General features: G+C 33.8%; 1 protein-coding gene across 12 annotated transcripts in view; it reads left to right on the top strand.

Moving 5' to 3' along the window:
* RYR2 (ryanodine receptor 2) overlaps nt 1–17,121 on the top strand; it is a 298,055-nt gene that overhangs the window by 121,137 nt on the left and 159,797 nt on the right. For all 12 annotated transcript variants that reach the window (XR_014944723.1, XR_014944724.1, XM_085543326.1 and 9 more), the window contains 7 exons: nt 296–370; nt 1,086–1,164; nt 1,478–1,590; nt 9,112–9,211; nt 10,171–10,267; nt 12,822–12,896; nt 13,523–13,679. Coding sequence is in view for 10 of the 12 variants with exons in the window: in XM_085543326.1 (XP_085399452.1) it covers nt 296–370; nt 1,086–1,164; nt 1,478–1,590; nt 9,112–9,211; nt 10,171–10,267; nt 12,822–12,896; nt 13,523–13,679 (696 nt within the window). In the remaining 2 variants the exon portion in view is untranslated. The remainder of the gene's footprint in view (nt 1–295; nt 371–1,085; nt 1,165–1,477; nt 1,591–9,111; nt 9,212–10,170; nt 10,268–12,821; nt 12,897–13,522; nt 13,680–17,121) is intronic.

Below are 17,121 nucleotides of genomic sequence, written 5' to 3'. Positions count from 1 at the left end.
GTCAAGAGCTTTTAGATATGCTTCTCCAGATTCTACCTAGGATTTGTCCTAAGGACTCTTTTTATTCTAACTAAAACTCACTATATTCAGAGGCAATTAAAACTAAGGTGAAAGCATTCAAAGTCACGTACTTGAACTAATACCTGAGCAGAATTTTTTCAAGAAATATACTTCTCTGTGACAGGTAAATAAAAACCGTCCAGTGATTTTATTTTATTTTTTAAATTTATTTTTGTTTATTTTGCAAAAGGCCTGACCTTTTTTCCAACATACCAGTATACTGTTTCTTTTTCAGTCTGCACAAGGTGGTGGTCATCGAACACTCCTCTATGGACATGCAATCCTGCTGCGCCATTCCTACAGTGGCATGGTATGTAACAGGATTTGATAGCAGTAATAATTTATTTAATGTATGAAAGCAGTGTTTGACTGTACCTAGACTGTTGCCATTTACTGATATTGGGAGAACTATTAATATCTTTTTACCCTAGGTTTATGGACATTTTAGTAAAAGTATAGATGCCTAGAAGTATGAACTGAAGTCGTTTCTCTGTAAGTGCAGAAATAAAGTCTGGCTTCGTACTGTTGAGTTCTCTGCTCATCAGTCTATGCTGAATTGATAATATCCCAGTGCTTTTCCCTTGGATATTACATATTGCATAAGCTGTGACTGAATCAGCAGCTAGATAGCAACCTATTGGAAACAGAGTGGGAAAAGAAATTCCTTTGTTCACATATTTTGCCTTACTTTTCAGTTCCCTAAACAATTATACAGGTTCAGAACTGCTTAGCTATAGATGAGTCTTCATGGAGCTGAACTTGGACATAATCAGCTCCTATTTCCATTACTGCTATTCCTATCTCAGTGGAAAGTGGGTAAAGTCTGAGAGCTTATTTTAGACCTTGTACCTTGATCAAGTCTCCTTGAGAGCCATATAGATTGGCAAGCATTTATTTATGTTTGTGACAGTAACTAATTGGGATAATTTAATAATTGCTGTTGTGTAAGCAGATTTTTATATTCCAGTGTGTTATCAGACACAAGTGCAGGCATAACAAATGATGTGCGATTTTTTTTCTTTTAGTATCTGTGCTGCCTCTCAACATCTCGATCTTCAATGGATAAGCTGGCATTTGATGTAGGATTGCAAGAGGACACCACAGGTAAATACTAGTTTAAAAAGACTGTATAATCAGGAATACAATCAGTCTAAAAATCAGAATAGAGGCCTATAAAAATATGTATCAATATAAAAATTAAGACTATTTTAAGACTTGTTCTGCATTTTTCTTGACCTTGAGTTTCCAGCACTTTGATGGTACAGGAATGATGTTAGTTATTGAAAACGCATGAAAGCTTGTTTTATCCAGCTGAAAACTGGGTGAGAACTTTTGGACTGAGGTGACTGTAAATGTAATGATGATACCCTTGGACTTTCTTGCCAATTTCTTTCTCTCTTGTTACTTAATGATACAGGTGAAGCGTGCTGGTGGACTATCCATCCTGCTTCTAAGCAGCGATCAGAAGGAGAAAAAGTGCGTGTTGGAGATGACCTTATTTTAGTCAGTGTCTCTTCTGAAAGATACTTGGTAAGTAGTGTAAGAATATTTGAATGGTGCCTTCTCTATAGAAGTTAATAAAGACATTACATTAAAATCTTATTTAGATTTTAATCTCCACAAAAGTATAGATTAAGGATTCTAAACTAGCATTTGAAAACACATTAAAAAAAATGCAGAGAATGCAGTAAGCCACTGATTGGATTTGTGTTTGTTTAAAAAATGGATGCAAATTGAAATTTTTTCTAATGAAGAAGAAAACTCAGAGGAATATTCCTGAGTTACATAACTGAAATGTTAGTAGTCCCTATTAAAGTTCTGAAGTTCCTACTACTGTCATATGACTTAAAACTCTATGCTAAATTTTTTCGAATGTTTGGAATGGTTTTGAAAAGGATTGTATGCTCTTAGGATTATGAATAGTATAGCGTTTGATGCTACTGACATGCCATAAATGAAGTACTTAAATTGTTCCTTGAATGAATACTTAATTCAATATAATGGAAATATTTTAAATCTTTGAGTTAGCAGCCTTTTATCAGTGGTTTAATTAACTCTGTTCCTCAGTTTCTCATCAACGTATCTCATTGTCACTTTGACATTTATTTATTTATTTATGCATAGGATTGCAAGCACCTAAGCTATTTTATCTTAAAACAAAAAACCCAACAACAGAAACCAAACAAATCAGCAAACCAAACAAATCAGCAAACCAAACAAATCAGCAAACTAAACCCAACAACAACTATGAAAAAATATCTGAAAGTAAAAAACAGCCCCAGTAATTTGGTAAATGTAGTTACAAATGAAAAAGGAACTTTTAAGAGGGCTCATTTTTAGCACTGTCAAGAAAACTGTTACTGTTTACTCTGTAACATTAATGTTTATTCTGTGGCCTTTATTTCATTCTTACGTTATGAAATACTATTGCATGAATAGTTTCTATGGTATGTAGTAAAAGAAATGAAGAATTTAACGAGAAATAATGTGTTTTTTCTCTTTTTGATAAAATTAAACATGTTCTCCCTTCTTTTGAGAAGACATAGAAAAGAGGGATAGAATTGTACTGTAATTTTAGCTCCTAAGTAAAAGCATGGTGAGTTACATAGTGAGTGAATTACTTTCTGGAGTTCAGTTTTGTTCCAGATCATTTTTCTATGTAGGGATGTGCCTGAATTGTACTCTCTACACTCTAAATTAGTAAATCCTCTCAGCTTTATCATCTTTTTAGTTGGCTCATGAGTGGTAGCTGTTAATTCTCAAGGCTATCACATGTACATTTACAAGTAGAGACCTGATACTCAAAATGATTGCTGCAGAGACTGATTTCCTTCAATACAATAAATTTTAACAACTCCCATGGGGTTAATATCCATACTGCATTTTCAATGCAAAATATCAGCATACTCAAATTATATTTTCACTGTAGAGAGAAATTACACAAGTCTATGTTGTTTGTATTTTTATCTGTATTATAATCTTAAAAAGATTTATAGCAAAATTTTAATGAATATTATTAAAGCAATTTCAGTTATTCAATTGTGATTTAATAGTAAAACGGAAGGACTGAGCAAAATTAAATTTGCTTTTATGCTCACTCCCACATTTTTATAAATGTGAGTTTCCAGACAAATGAAGAGCTGATGAAATATAAAGCTTCACAGTCATCTGAATATTTATGATTTTACTACCTACTTAGTAATTTTATTAGCAGTAGACAATTAAAAGATGATGAAGACTGAAGTACCCAGTTACCATTTAGTGAGTACTTTTCATGAAAGTTGTCTCTTTATCTTAGCGAATTAGACTTAATCCATTGGGCTGCAGGTCTACAGATCTCAAATCTAGAAATTGTGAACTCAAAGGTATAGACTGAATGGGCATGTTGTGGTTTCCTCCAGAGCACACAGCACCCTTGTAGTCCATTTTTATTTCCCACAGCTACATTAAATTACTACAGGGCTATTTCATAAAAATCTTGCTTCATCAGTGTAACTTTATTGGAACACCTGAAAATTAGTAACAGTATTTTGGACACATACTTCAGAAAAATGTAACCCTTCCAACAATATCACATTTAATCTTTCCCAGAATTGTAAAGATAACTCACTGTGTATGGAACAAAAAAGAAAGTTACAAAGTAATCACAGTATATTCATTTGAAGTGTAGTGGAGCTGAATAACTCCTATTTTCTATGCCACTTAAAGGAATGTAGCAACAAATACCTTTCACAATAGCTAGGATTGTGGACATACAAAGCTTATGAATCCAACTCGATGCTGAGACCAAGTAGTTTTAATCAGGTCCAATTAAGGATTTTTATTTTTCTGATGGTGAGGTATTCTTCAGATTTCTTGACAAAGAGTGAAGTTTGGTAAGTTTCCGAGGGTTAGATTTATATACACTGTGTATTTACAGTTAAAAGCTGAGGATGGTAACTTTTTGATGAAGAAGAAAATATTTATTATGTTAGCAGGCTAGGCTCAACTTGGTTGAGAAGCTGGTTTAGCTAGGTGGGAGATAGGGGATTGGGATGAGGATTTGGAGAGGAAAGAAAGTGGGAGAGGCCTGGAACAATTAGACTGGAAAGCTGCCTTTTCAACAGCTGTCTACGAAACCCACTGTATTAAAGAACACCTGTCATCCACGGTAGCGCTGACAGCCTACTACTTCTGGTGATTTTCTGTTAGTTTAGGTGATATGTGCCTAGAAAGTTGTTTTAAAAGTTTCTTCTCTACATCTCATTCATGTGGGTGTTAGTATAATGCCACCTATGGCAACTGTGGTTTAAGTAAAAAAAAAAGATAAAAATAAATGATAAGATAAAAAAAGATAAAATAAATGGAAAATGATACACAAAGTACACCATAAAAATAATTTTCTTACACTTTCAAAAAGTTGTAGGTGTTAGAAAATGTAAAAATACCCAGAACTAATATGTGTTATGTAATCACTTGAATGTACAGTCACAGTAGCTTTGTATGGAACACTATCTTAGTGCTAATAATTGAAGCAGAAAGACTGTGTCAGAGGCCATAGAACAAAAGACTTTCAAGACAAAATATTAAGTTGAGAATTGAAGTTGGAAGTGAGCATTATGATGCTTAGCTGATTGTTTTAGTGGAGAGTTAGATTCTCTGTCAGACTTTGCTGTGGAATTTGCTGAGCAGATTGTCATTTATAGCAGTCTTGTTTTTAAATGGACACTGAATCTTTTTTCTCTTGCCAGCTGGGTACCTGAATCATGGCTTTGGGGTCTTGTTCTTCTGCTCAAGGTCCTAGAGTTTCTCAGTCATGATGTCTGCCACAAATGAGAAGGAAAACTTTGCCTTAAGCATTAGGTCTGCACAGAATGCAATTTATGGTGGGAATAAACTGTTTTTTGCAATCTCTATTTGGGGTATTCGAGGTTAATGACAATTTCTTACTGTAAGCTATGTGCATCCACTCCTCATTGGGAAATGGTGCTGTCATGCTACTCCTTTAAGGTTTTGAGAAAATTATTTCATTAGTATTTGTTTTGTTTTTGAAATGCTGTAATTTATTGTAGCAAGGGAAATGCCTATGAGGAAATTTATAATTCTCTTCTCAAGACTTTAAAATGTTGACTGTGTTGAATTAAGCATGAGGCTACAGACTGAAGATCGAGGAGGATACAAAATGCTGAACAACTATTTATGAAACGAGCCCCTTTATCCTGTATTCCTCATTAATTCTATGGGACAGCACTTCCTTGAAAAAAGTTATATGGGATCATGTCATTGGAGAATGTAGTATTTTGTAAATACCAGAACACCTTGAGTTTCTATAGACTAATTTGTTTTCTTAACTTTCGATGCTTGCTTCTGCAAAATTAATAATATTTAGTTAATGAAAGCACTTGTTTCTAATCATAATACATGATAATAATTTGGAAGGGTTGTAGGTGATTTTTGCTGAAGCTTACTAAATCCTCTTTTTTTATTCTTTGTTTGAAGACTTTTTTCCTTTTCTAATAAAAAAGGGAAATAAATTCTTGTTTTTTTTTGTTTTTTTTTGGTTTTTTTTGTTTTTTTTTGTTATAGATACAGTGATGTATGTTTTATCTTCTTTGCCAAGATATAAATATCTCTCAGGTAGATATCTCTTTCTGTAGCTTTGCTTGCTTTCAGGCTGTCTAAAAAAAGCAGAGATACCAGTGAAGTATTTTCCCTCACTCTGATAAATGCATTCTTGTTTGTTTACCTATTATGGGAATGTATCAGTTCAAAACTTGTAACATCTCAGATGCTCTTGGATGCATCTCAGATGCACTGAGAAAAGGCACTTATATGGTGGAAAAATGAAGTCTGTGTCCTGATCGCTGCTGTCACTTTAAGACAGAGAAAGTGAGAACAGCAAAGGCTGTCAAAACCTCTGAGTACAGAGAAGAAATAGATTAAATTTTATCCTTTTCTTGGCTACACATCTGCAGTCTCCATCTCTGTACCAGCTTATGCTTACTCTTATGAAGCAATATGGTCATTGCCACTGTTGTGTGCAGTAGTGAGGCATTCTGGGAAGTGTTCTGCCTTTTATTCAGTTCTCAAATTGTGCCAGAGAAGAAGCTTTCTCAATTATTATTTTTCTTTTGCTATTCTCACATTGTCTGAGAATGAAGCTGAAGGCATAATAATATAATGTGCAGGCTGAAAAAAATACTACTAGATGACATGTTGATATCAACACACATTAACTAAGAGGAAGACTGATTGGCTGTCTTTTTTTTTTTTTTCTCTTCACACGTATATGTTTTGGAGAGAGAATATTAAGTTGTTTTTTTTCCTTGCATAAAAAAAAGTTGAAACAATTTGTATCTCCAAAGTACAGCCTGCATCTTTTCTCCATGGCATCTGTGTATTCCTCTTGTGCGTACTGACAGCAAAATTAAAAATACATCATCTTCTTATTTGCAGATGTAGATGCAGTTGCACTGCTGCAATCACCGCTGAAGGGTTCTTGTGGAAATTATCTTGGTTTCTTTGCTCCTTGGAGAGCTGGATTTTGCTGAGCTCTTCTTGAAGGCTTTGGAACAGAGAGATGATTTGTTACTTTTCTACAGAGCAGCATAGAGTTCTGAATATGACAGCCAGTTCAGCTGGGAAACCTGTATTATTCTGGGAGATTTTAGTCTTTGAGTTTAAATGTGAAAAACTGCACTTATACTATAGTGTTTATTTGTGCTCATAAAATATTGTAATTTATTTTTGAAACATGATTGGAAACCTGTGGCAGGTTAAATGCTGTTTTTGGAGATTATTTGCACACTGTTTGGAAAGACAAATCTAGCTTTTTGGCTAAGCTTGGACATTAGTGCAGAGAGAACAATACTGGAGAGAAATGATGCAGGAGAAGAGTGATGTCTGGCAGTATTAGCATATACACATGCCAAAAATTTCTGCACTGAAAATATTATTCCTTCATACCTGAAAGACATGCCAGAAGCTGTCCTCATAGATGACAGCAAGCTGCTACAAGGCATGGAGGCTTCTCAACGTCACATGGAGTGTCGCATCCACATTGTGATTTTTGCATTACAGAATTTGTTTCTTTTAGACCATTTTATTCTGCTGAAAGTAGCAAACCAAGCCGATAAGCTCCGAATAAATTATGTATTAAATTATTTGGGCTGCAGATTGCTTTACAACAATGCTGGGATTCTGAAATATAGCACTGAAAATTTAGGCAATGACAAAGAGCTCAGCATCCTTTTTTCCTTGTTCCTTTTTTTTTTCCTTTTCCCCTCCCCTTCTCTATATAAGTGACCTAATTGACTCCTTGATTATTCATTGACAAATTACTTCCTCTAGAGGGTCAGGGCTTCATTTCGTAGTTAGCTGTGGATGGTGATTTAGGCAGCAAATTTAGAACTTCATAGTTAAAGAAATCTTCTTATGTCTTCATTTGCAAATTGAAGAATTCACCAACCAATCTGGGGACATGAGGGAAAGAACTGCAAATACAGACTCTCTAATCTGCTGTGGTGGTAGTGTGTTAGGAAATGTGTTCGTATTCCAAACTTTAAAATTCTTCACTTAAGACCTTTGTGTTATCAGTAGAGCTGTAATTGGAGGGAAAATAACTGTTAAAAATAAATGATACTCTGATGAGAGAAGTCAGTGATGAATTTTTGTTCAGTGTTCTATCTACAACCTTTAGCGTTAATTCAGTTGATACCACAGTGTGTGAAAATAAGTTAATTAACAGTAAAAAGTTACAATAACTGCTCTGTTGATGACAGATCGAAGTGACATGGTGATTTTACTCTTCTGCTTACCTGGAGTAATATATTCTCCACAAAAAGTAATGCCCTTGCTTGGTTGTGATGAATTGCTCATTGTCCCTAAATGGATTCTGTGACGTGAGCTAAGTTAGATGAAATCTAACAATAAAATTAAAGTCAGTAGGGCAGGAATGAGATTGGAGGTGTGCTGAGGACTGCAATTTCACAGCATATTCTGCTACTGATTAAGTTAGATAATTGTGGTAGTGTGAAAGTGGTTGTTTGCTCAATAAACATCCTCTATTGCATATGCTGAGTGACACTGGTGTGGTAGAAAAAATGGCTTTTGTGAGTTCTGTTACTTTGTATGTCCATAACTGTTATGGGCGTAGACATGAGTGAGCTGTTGTGATATCTCATGCGGCATGCAGCCAGGAGAATGGATACTATGCGTATTGTTGGGAATCTACTTCTTTCTGACCTCTATAGCCACTTCAGTCCTATTAATATTGGTCATAAGCATACAGAAGTAGAGACAAATACTACTATTCTTATGGTATATCAGTAGAATGGTGTAGGACAAAGGCTTTGCATAGATGTGGTGTATAATATGCTAATAGGCGTTGAGCTTAGAATTTCTTAGACAGCAATGCCATTGCAGGAGATGAAAATCACATGGAAGCTTAAAACAAACAAGATTGTTAGAAGAGAGTTCTTAGAAAAAGAAATGTACCCATTGAATGCTTAGGCAGTAAGAAAATCTTTCAGGGAAAGATATTTTCAGATTAGCTTGTATTATAAAATATTTATGCAGGAATTTATTTTGGAAACTCCCTCAAGTGCCCTACAAATTCCATTATTTTTTTTCTTTTATCTAATGACTTGAGGAAGCCAGTGGCCAAAAAAAATCTTTAAGTGCTCAGTTACACCCAAAGTACAGATTAATGTCACCTCACAGTATTTAAACTTAATGGAAAATCCCTTGATGTACAAAAGGTGGAGCACTGGTGTAAGATTCCTGCAGCATTTAACAATTGGTTCTTCAGAGTGTTTGCATTTGTCTAAGACCCGCGAAGTGTTGACTGTTCTGTGTAATCTGTGTATGTTATTTGGGTGCAAATATACTGTACTAGTTTTCTAGCTTTTTTTCCAATGTCTCCTGAAGAGCACAAAGGTCTGTCTTTGTGACTGATTTTTAGTAAATAGGAAAAATGTGATATAGCAAAGAAATTGTTTAATACTATTATTGTGATTGCAGTGAGATTTGTAACTAAACCCCCAGTAAAAGTCTCTCCTTTCCTGTTTTTAGCATCTCTCCTATGGCAATGGTAGCTTACATGTTGATGCAGCTTTCCAGCAAACTCTTTGGAGTGTAGCACCAATCAGTTCAGGAAGTGAATTTGCCCAAGGTAAGTTTTACTCTAGTTGTTTAAAGACTGATGGTAAATGAAGAATCAAATTTTTCTGCCAGTCAACAATTATTGATTGGAAATGAGTATTTAAATACAAATATTCTAACAACAGGGAGGGAGAATTATGCTGGAAAGCATACAGGCTGTTTTCTACATCATTGTTTCTAAATACTGAACAGCTGTTTCAAATGTAACTTTACTAAAGTTATATTCATACTGGTCTTTAAAAGATTTCTTTTTGTCCTGGTTTCAATTGTTAATCCTGATTATTCTGATAAATGCAATATTAAATATAAATTTTATTGTTTTTAAAAAGATGTTATTAAATATTATTGCTGCTATCTGAATAAAGCCCTCGGTATCATATCAAGAGTTTAAAGTTGAAAAGTTCAGTGCTGAAGTTAACCATATGGATATCAATCTGACACTGATATTAAAAGTTAAAAAAAAAAATAAAATAAAAACATCCAGATGTGTTTCCAGACATACATTTGGGGAAAAATATCTTGTGACTGTGCATTAGCATCAAAATAAGCCTATAAAATTGGACTGTTGTGTGTGCTGTCTTCAACACTGTTTTCCCCTACATCTCCGTCTAACTGGGTGGATCTCTAACTTACATATTGTTTTACATAGAAATAGCTTCAAATCATTATTCCAATGAAATATATTTTTAATGTTTTTGCTATAATACAAAATCAAAGGAATTATATTTCCAAATCTTGTTAAGTTGTGGAATTTAATTGGAAACAGTTCTAGCAGGAAGGTAAGATGAATTTTGAAATTCTGTGTACTGTAAGCACTTATTCAGCCGTGGAAAAAAACACTTTAGTTGCACTTAACATTTTTACTGGTTAGAATTATGAATTTATTTTCAGTTCCTGGCTTCAAATGTTGAGATGCTGTGCTTTAATTTTGATGTGCTGATTCACTTTATTTTCTTTTCTTAATTAAAGGATATCTGATAGGTGGGGATGTTCTGAGGTTATTGCATGGTCACATGGATGAATGCTTGACAGTCCCTTCTGGTGAACATGGAGAAGAACAAAGAAGGTAGGATTCCAACTTAGAATAGAATAGTAATGGAAATTACTACTTCAATATTGAATGTCATTCAAAGTATAAATTTTGGAAGGATATTTTGATGAGGTCAATCATTCACAAGAAGAAATGCTGAGGTGAACTTTGGGTATTAACTTTTTGCTTTTTTTTTTTTTTTTTTTTTTTTTTTTGCATTGTAAGGTTTTGTAATTAAAAGAATTTTCTGCTTCTACCCACTCATGAGCATCTTCTGTGCACTTTGACACCTAGATATTTTCTCCACCCTAACACTGTGAATCTCTGCTAACTCTGATAGCAAATGGGAATTTTTGTTGGTTATTCACATGTCATTAATAACAATGTTGCATTTATCCTGGTAATACAATCTGATATGGTTTTACTAGTGTCAGTTTCAGGAAGGATAAATGTGTTAGGAATCATACTTCCTTTTCGGAACATATTTTTTTCTCAAGGTTATATTAAAAGAAATATGGCGTATCCTATCAATTGCAATTCTTATTCAGAGCAAGTAGTAAGGAGGTCAGTTCGAACAATCTCAGAGCATTTTTAGGCATTCATTTTCATGGAAGGAGTAAAAAGTGAATATTAGATTTCTTATATGAAAGAAAAAGGCGTGCCCAGATTAGGAATTTATTCAAGTGCTCTGGGGTAAGAGTTAGTATGAATGTTGTTTTGGTAAAGGCAGCGTGATTAAAAATTGAGATCTTCTATACAAACCTAACAGCTAGAAATTAAATTCTAGTTCTTTTTATATCTTCAGTCTTGCTTATAGAAAGTACTGCTGCTTCATTCTTGACCCAAGTGTCTGAGCTTTTACTTTTGCTTCCTTGCAGTGGTCCTTAATTCTAGCTTTCTCCGTCCATATTCTGATTGATATAACTGATTCTTTTGTGAAGAGCGACTGTCTTTATACTCTTATAGCCCTTTATTCATATCAATGTAAGAAATATTTTTGGGATTTTTTTTTTTCTTTCTTCTTTGATAAGCAAATGGCCTGCTTGGTTTCTTTTTTCCCCTCTGCTGTGTTTCCCATCCCTTCTTCACCCCGCACCTCCTTTTTTATTTATTTTGTTTGTTTGTTTTTGTCTTACATTACCATTCCGATACTTGTAAGTCCCCTTGGAAATAATATAGAATGATTAAGGGATGAATTTAGGTTCACAACAGGAGGTTTTTTAGGTATTTACAATTACAGTGATTCAACTGCTATGTATAATCCAAAGCTATTTTCAAGAGAGTACTCAAATACAGAAAGTGGTGATAGCTTCTGTGTTTTCAATGTGGAAAAAAAAAATGTTTCCTGAAAAGTAACAAAGTGTCAATTTAAGAATGAAATACTCTGATTAATTTAAGCCTGTGCTTTCACCAGATTTCTTGTATTTGCAATGACAGAAAAAGTGCTGAATAAAGCTGGAAAATCTTGTATTGTGGTGAGTGCAAGAATTCTGAAGGCGTTTTTGTCAGAGAGGTTCATATTAAAAGAAAACAGGATGTAATCAGAATATGGTTAGCACAGAACAAAGATGGATTCGATCCCCTATTGTTTGAATGTTACAGAAAGCAATCTCCTTAGTTGCAGAATGATAATTAGAATGAACGCCAGGTGAGAAGAGAGTAACTGAAAACAAAAATGTCTGAATAGAAGATTGTTTATCATTTTCATTTTACTGCACTTATGAAGGTCCATTTCTCTAAAAAGTAGGACCGACTTTTGTTCCCTTCTATGAAAGAAATACGAGAGGCTTACAGGCCTTAATCTGTTGACTGCTATTAGCACTGTAACCAGAGCAGCAAATGACTTATGATAATATTTGGAGAAAATACTTTCTGTGAAATCCAAGGGATGATTTTGTACAGATTTGCACATATACTTACAATTTCTTTTTAGTACATGAAGTGTGTGCTTATGGTTTTGGGCTTTTTCTTCTGTGCATGGATAATGCATTTTTTAGTTTCACTTCACTGACTTTTAAAAGCACTCTGATTTCTCAACATATGTGCTAGGAATGAGAGGGGTATGTTAAAATTTCAAAATAGGAAGTTATTAATTGCTGAGATGCGTGAAGACTGCATTGTCTTGGGTGCCATGATAAGATAAAATACAGCACAAATAGGTACATAATTCAATGCAATAGATTGAATAGTTATTTTTATAAAGTAAGTTCTGTGAAAATACTGCCTTTCTTTAGAATAATTTGCAGTGATAATTAACCCTTATAATAATAATTATTATTATTTTTTTCTTCCCCATGGAATCTCTGTCCTTAATAAAAACTGTAAGATACAGTGAACACCATATAGATTTCATTATTCTGAATATCACAGTAGTGGATGCTAAAGGCAACCAGATAAAAATTGCTTGAATAATTAGATCTCAAGGTTTGTTTGATTAGAGCTGATTTTGAGTATGATAACCTTTGGAATTTGACAGTTACAGTAGCTGCCTCTGCTACCTTAGCATGAGAGATGCAGTTAAATATACAAGAAAATATAATGAATTTTTACCACATAGATGAATTAGTGCTTGCTTTTGCTTGTTTTTCAGAACTGTCCATTATGAAGGTGGTGCAGTGTCAATTCATGCTCGTTCCCTTTGGCGATTAGAAACTCTGAGAGTTGCGTAAGTAAAAGCTGTCACAGAAGAATACTCCATTTGACTGGGTATTTTTAGTACAACGAGAGTAGTACTATTACATCATATTAATAGCTGTAAAATCAGATTGATAATATTTTTTTTTTCTCGAAAAATGTTACATTGCTCTCATGAAAAATGACCTTCTTGTAGAAACCATATGTTAATATTGCAGTTTTTGTTAATACACTTGCTGTGTGTTTTTTTTTTTTTTCATTTCAGTTGCCGTAGCTATCATTGAACTCATGATTTTCTGTTTTTATACAAATATGTGACACAGAAAATTAGTTCTGATTCAAATTTACAGGTCATTCCTAAGTTAAGATGTTTAGATTACAGAAAGACTACTTTGTAAGAGCATTGGAATGACAGAAGTTGTGCCGTTTAAAAAACCTGGAAGTTCTAAAGTGACAGCAACAAAATAGAGAGGGAAAAACCCCTTATAGTGATAAAGTAGTAATTTTCTTGCTTCTAGCCTGACACGTAGAATTTTACAGTTCTACCATTTTACACTTTTATTGACTAGTAAGCAATATAATATGCTTTAAAATGCTTTCCCCATAAGTTAAACGCTCTGTCTTGTTTAAAAAAGAACATTTCATTGAACTTTCTAGGTGGAGTGGAAGCCACATAAGATGGGGCCAGCCATTCAGACTAAGACATATAACAACAGGAAAATATTTAAGTCTCCTGGATGACAAGAGTCTTCTTCTAACTGAGAAAGAGCAAGCAGATGTAAAATCTACAGCATTCTGTTTTCGGTCTTCCAAGGTATGGAATCAGTGCAGCATTATTATAACGTGTAGTAATCCCAGTATCTTTTCAGTGAATAGTAAAAGAAATGAGTGTAATTAATATCTAGCAAACTTTTTTTGTCATATTTCATTGGGTAAGGCTACTTTTTTTTTTTTTTTCTTTTTCTTTTTTTTTTTTTTTTTTTTCCCCTCTGCTTGCCCATTTTTGAATGGTATATTTAATTCTCATTTATTTTTTCTTATGAACTTTCCTGATGTTTCACTCTTATGTCAGTGAACAGACATAGGAAGCATTTATAGCATTGTGTTTTTTTAAAATTTTAATTAGGAATTTGTTATTTCTTTCACTTGCTACCCAGCTACACTTGGCATAGTTGGAATTTTCACTTGACACCTTCATTATAAGTGCAGGCTAGTACTTTGTATAGAGGGTAAACAGTTTAAAATAATACTATGATGAAGTCTTTAATATTCTTTGATTTATCTTACTGATGCTGAATTTTTGACTGTAGCAGTGCTATTTTTTAAAAAAATCATCTTTCAAGTATATACTAAGAGTCAGTAACATATATAATGACTATATATTTGGGATGATAAGAAATGAATATATACCTGGAAGCAAGTATACAGACCTTTGAAGTCTAATAATGAGGACTTTAAAACAGATGTTTTTGAGATGCAAACCATATATGTAGGTAACTCTGATAATAATGCCTCATTTATTTCTGTGGAAACTACAACAGATACAAATATCAAACTAGCACTAGTTGATAGAACAAATTCTCAACTATAAAACTCTGCTGTCCAACATAGTCACCACCATTGATTATTCTTTTTTATCAACAATGAGTAGGACCCTGCATTCCACGCTCATAAAAATTTATACCAGTGTAGGTGACCCATTGTTGCTGTCATCATTAATGAAATGCACCACCCATCACTTCACTGCGATACATGTTTGGTCTCCATAAACATTCAGCAACCATCAGTAGATGTGAATGGGTAGTTTTTTCCCCTTGGAGGAATTCATTGGCACATGTGTAATTGTATGCACTTCTAGTTCAGATGTCAGATTGTCCCTCTACTGCCTTCTGTCACACTCCACCAACAGAATGTAATGGAATATTGGCAGGAAGTTTCATCTTCTACTGCCATACCACCAACATCTGCCTGTGTGTGAATGTGCATATTGAAACGGAAGAGTCATAGTTAATCCATTAAGATTTCAGGACAAGGTAGTACAGTTGTACTGGGGAGTTCCTATTGCATTTTTTATATATGACATCATTTACTCTACTTTGAAGTGAAAAGAATAGAAGAACTCATTTACTGCTGCTTACGATGGAGTCTTTAGTTGGGGTTGCACCATGAAGAATGGAACAATATACCGTACTCTACTGTTAAACAGTTTTACTTTGTAACATAGAGGATTGCATTTCTAGCAATACAGAGAATATCAGTAATGTTTTGTTGACGTGGAAGAATGAGTGGTCTCTATTTTTTAAGTAGTATACATGTGTTGATTTAGTAGATACTGACATTAAGGGTTATTTAGAAGGAATTTTGGAAAACCATAGGGGAGTAGATGGTTTTCTCTTTCTTGCTGAGAATGAGGACAGTTTGTATATTGTTGAAGGAATGCTGTAATTTATTTCATTAGGATATTAACACTGGAAAAATGTATGTGTGTTCCTTAATTTAAAACAAAACCAAACCCAAAAAACAACAACAACAAAACCAAACAGCTCAAAATGATGCATAAAAAAGATTCAACAATATAGTAGTCATCCTATACAAAGACTTTTCTATGTAGTGGTCTCTTCCCCCCCAAGCATGTATGGAAAAACATACAACTTTTTACTTCTATTTTTGCAAATGATTAACCCCAAATTCCTGGGTAAGAGGCAGTTCATAATCTCCATGCAATGCAGAACATTAATAAATTTTTCCTAAAGTTGTAGCAATTTTTGTCTTTCAACATCATGTTCATAATTCTTTCCTTCACTATCTGAAAAGTACATAATCTGAAAAGTACATAAATGCCTTGCTTGTTGTGATACAGCTCGAAATAAGCAAAAAGTTAGGTGGAAGAGGAATTCCTTTACTTGCGGTTACTTGGAGTTAATCTGTATTTTCTCTTGTCACCTGTTCTTTTGTAAAATTTAATATGAAATACATTATTGTCAGCTTAAAAAGCAGTTCTGATTTATCTCTCTCCAGTCAGTGAGATCTGCTAGAATTTCAGTCTTAACTTTATGCCCCAGAATGTAAATATTGGGTCAGATGAAGAGAGAAGAAATTGAAAGGGCAAGCCTTAATCATGTGAAACCTTTTCTGAACATTGTAAGGAATAACAGAGGAATGCTGGAGTCATATAACACATGTAAAGCTACACTTAACAGATTAATTTTGTTCAATATTAAGATAAAATAATATGAAATAATTTTGCCCATTTCGCCCACAAAAATATGGGGAGATTGGCCCTTATTTTTGTATGCACACAGTAAAAACTACATTTATAACAAGCATGTCCATCTGGAGAAAATATGTCACATTAATCAGTAAAATCTGTTCTTATCCAATACATTCTTGTTGCTTTGCATCACTGAGGAAGTTTGCAGACTGTTGCAAAAAAAACAATTCCAGTGTATCAAATGAGGATTTTTGATCTTTATTTCTGTAGAAATAAAGGTTGATGGTCTGAGAATGGGACTAGACTGTAAATAAAACTTCTTATTTTTAAATATGCTATAGATTGCATATGGCTCTGTCATGACAGGTTATTGTAAGAACATAGTTTACTTCAGTCCTGCATTCAGGTCTATACCAGTATGCTGTTATTAAATGATGAAAGAATGCTTTATGACTTTTCTGTTTTCTCCCTAAAATAACAATGTCTTGAGGATCCCAAAGTAATACTTTAAAGCTTGCTGCCCCTATTCAATCAGCTAGCTTTCCATTTTCCCATCGACATTAAATTCCCCTTCTGCTCTGTGCTTTCCTGAATGCCCTGTTTATCTTGCAGGAAGGAGCTCAGATGAATGTGATTGAATTCACTTTGGGCTGTAAACTTGACACGCACAGTTATCAGTGTACTTCTATATGTGAAAACAGATTTTGTTCGGCAAATTGTTATCACTGAAATTTCTGTACTAAATAAATTTAACATTAATGCTAATTGGAATGAAAATTGCAATATCAAACCCCTTCAGTTTTTACTATAGGTAGTAGATTTTTAATGAAATTTTAAAAACTATTAATCCCTTATCATATCAACACTGTTTTATTAGAAAATTTGTGAAGGCCTTGAATGTCTTTGGGGATGGGACATTCACCAGTTCTCTAGGCAACCTGTTCCTCTGTTTCACTGCTCATACTGCATTTTTTTTTTTCTTATATCTGATCTAAATCTCCTTATTTTTAGTTTGACATCATTTCCCCTTGTTCTGTCACTTCAG

This window comes from Coturnix japonica, chromosome 3 (assembly GCF_054131305.1).
Source record: "Coturnix japonica strain WE chromosome 3, WE-NBRP24, whole genome shotgun sequence".
NCBI lineage: Eukaryota > Metazoa > Chordata > Aves > Galliformes > Phasianidae > Coturnix > Coturnix japonica.
Note: the sequence above shows the minus strand (reverse complement) of the source record. Positions and strands in the feature narration are given on the sequence as shown.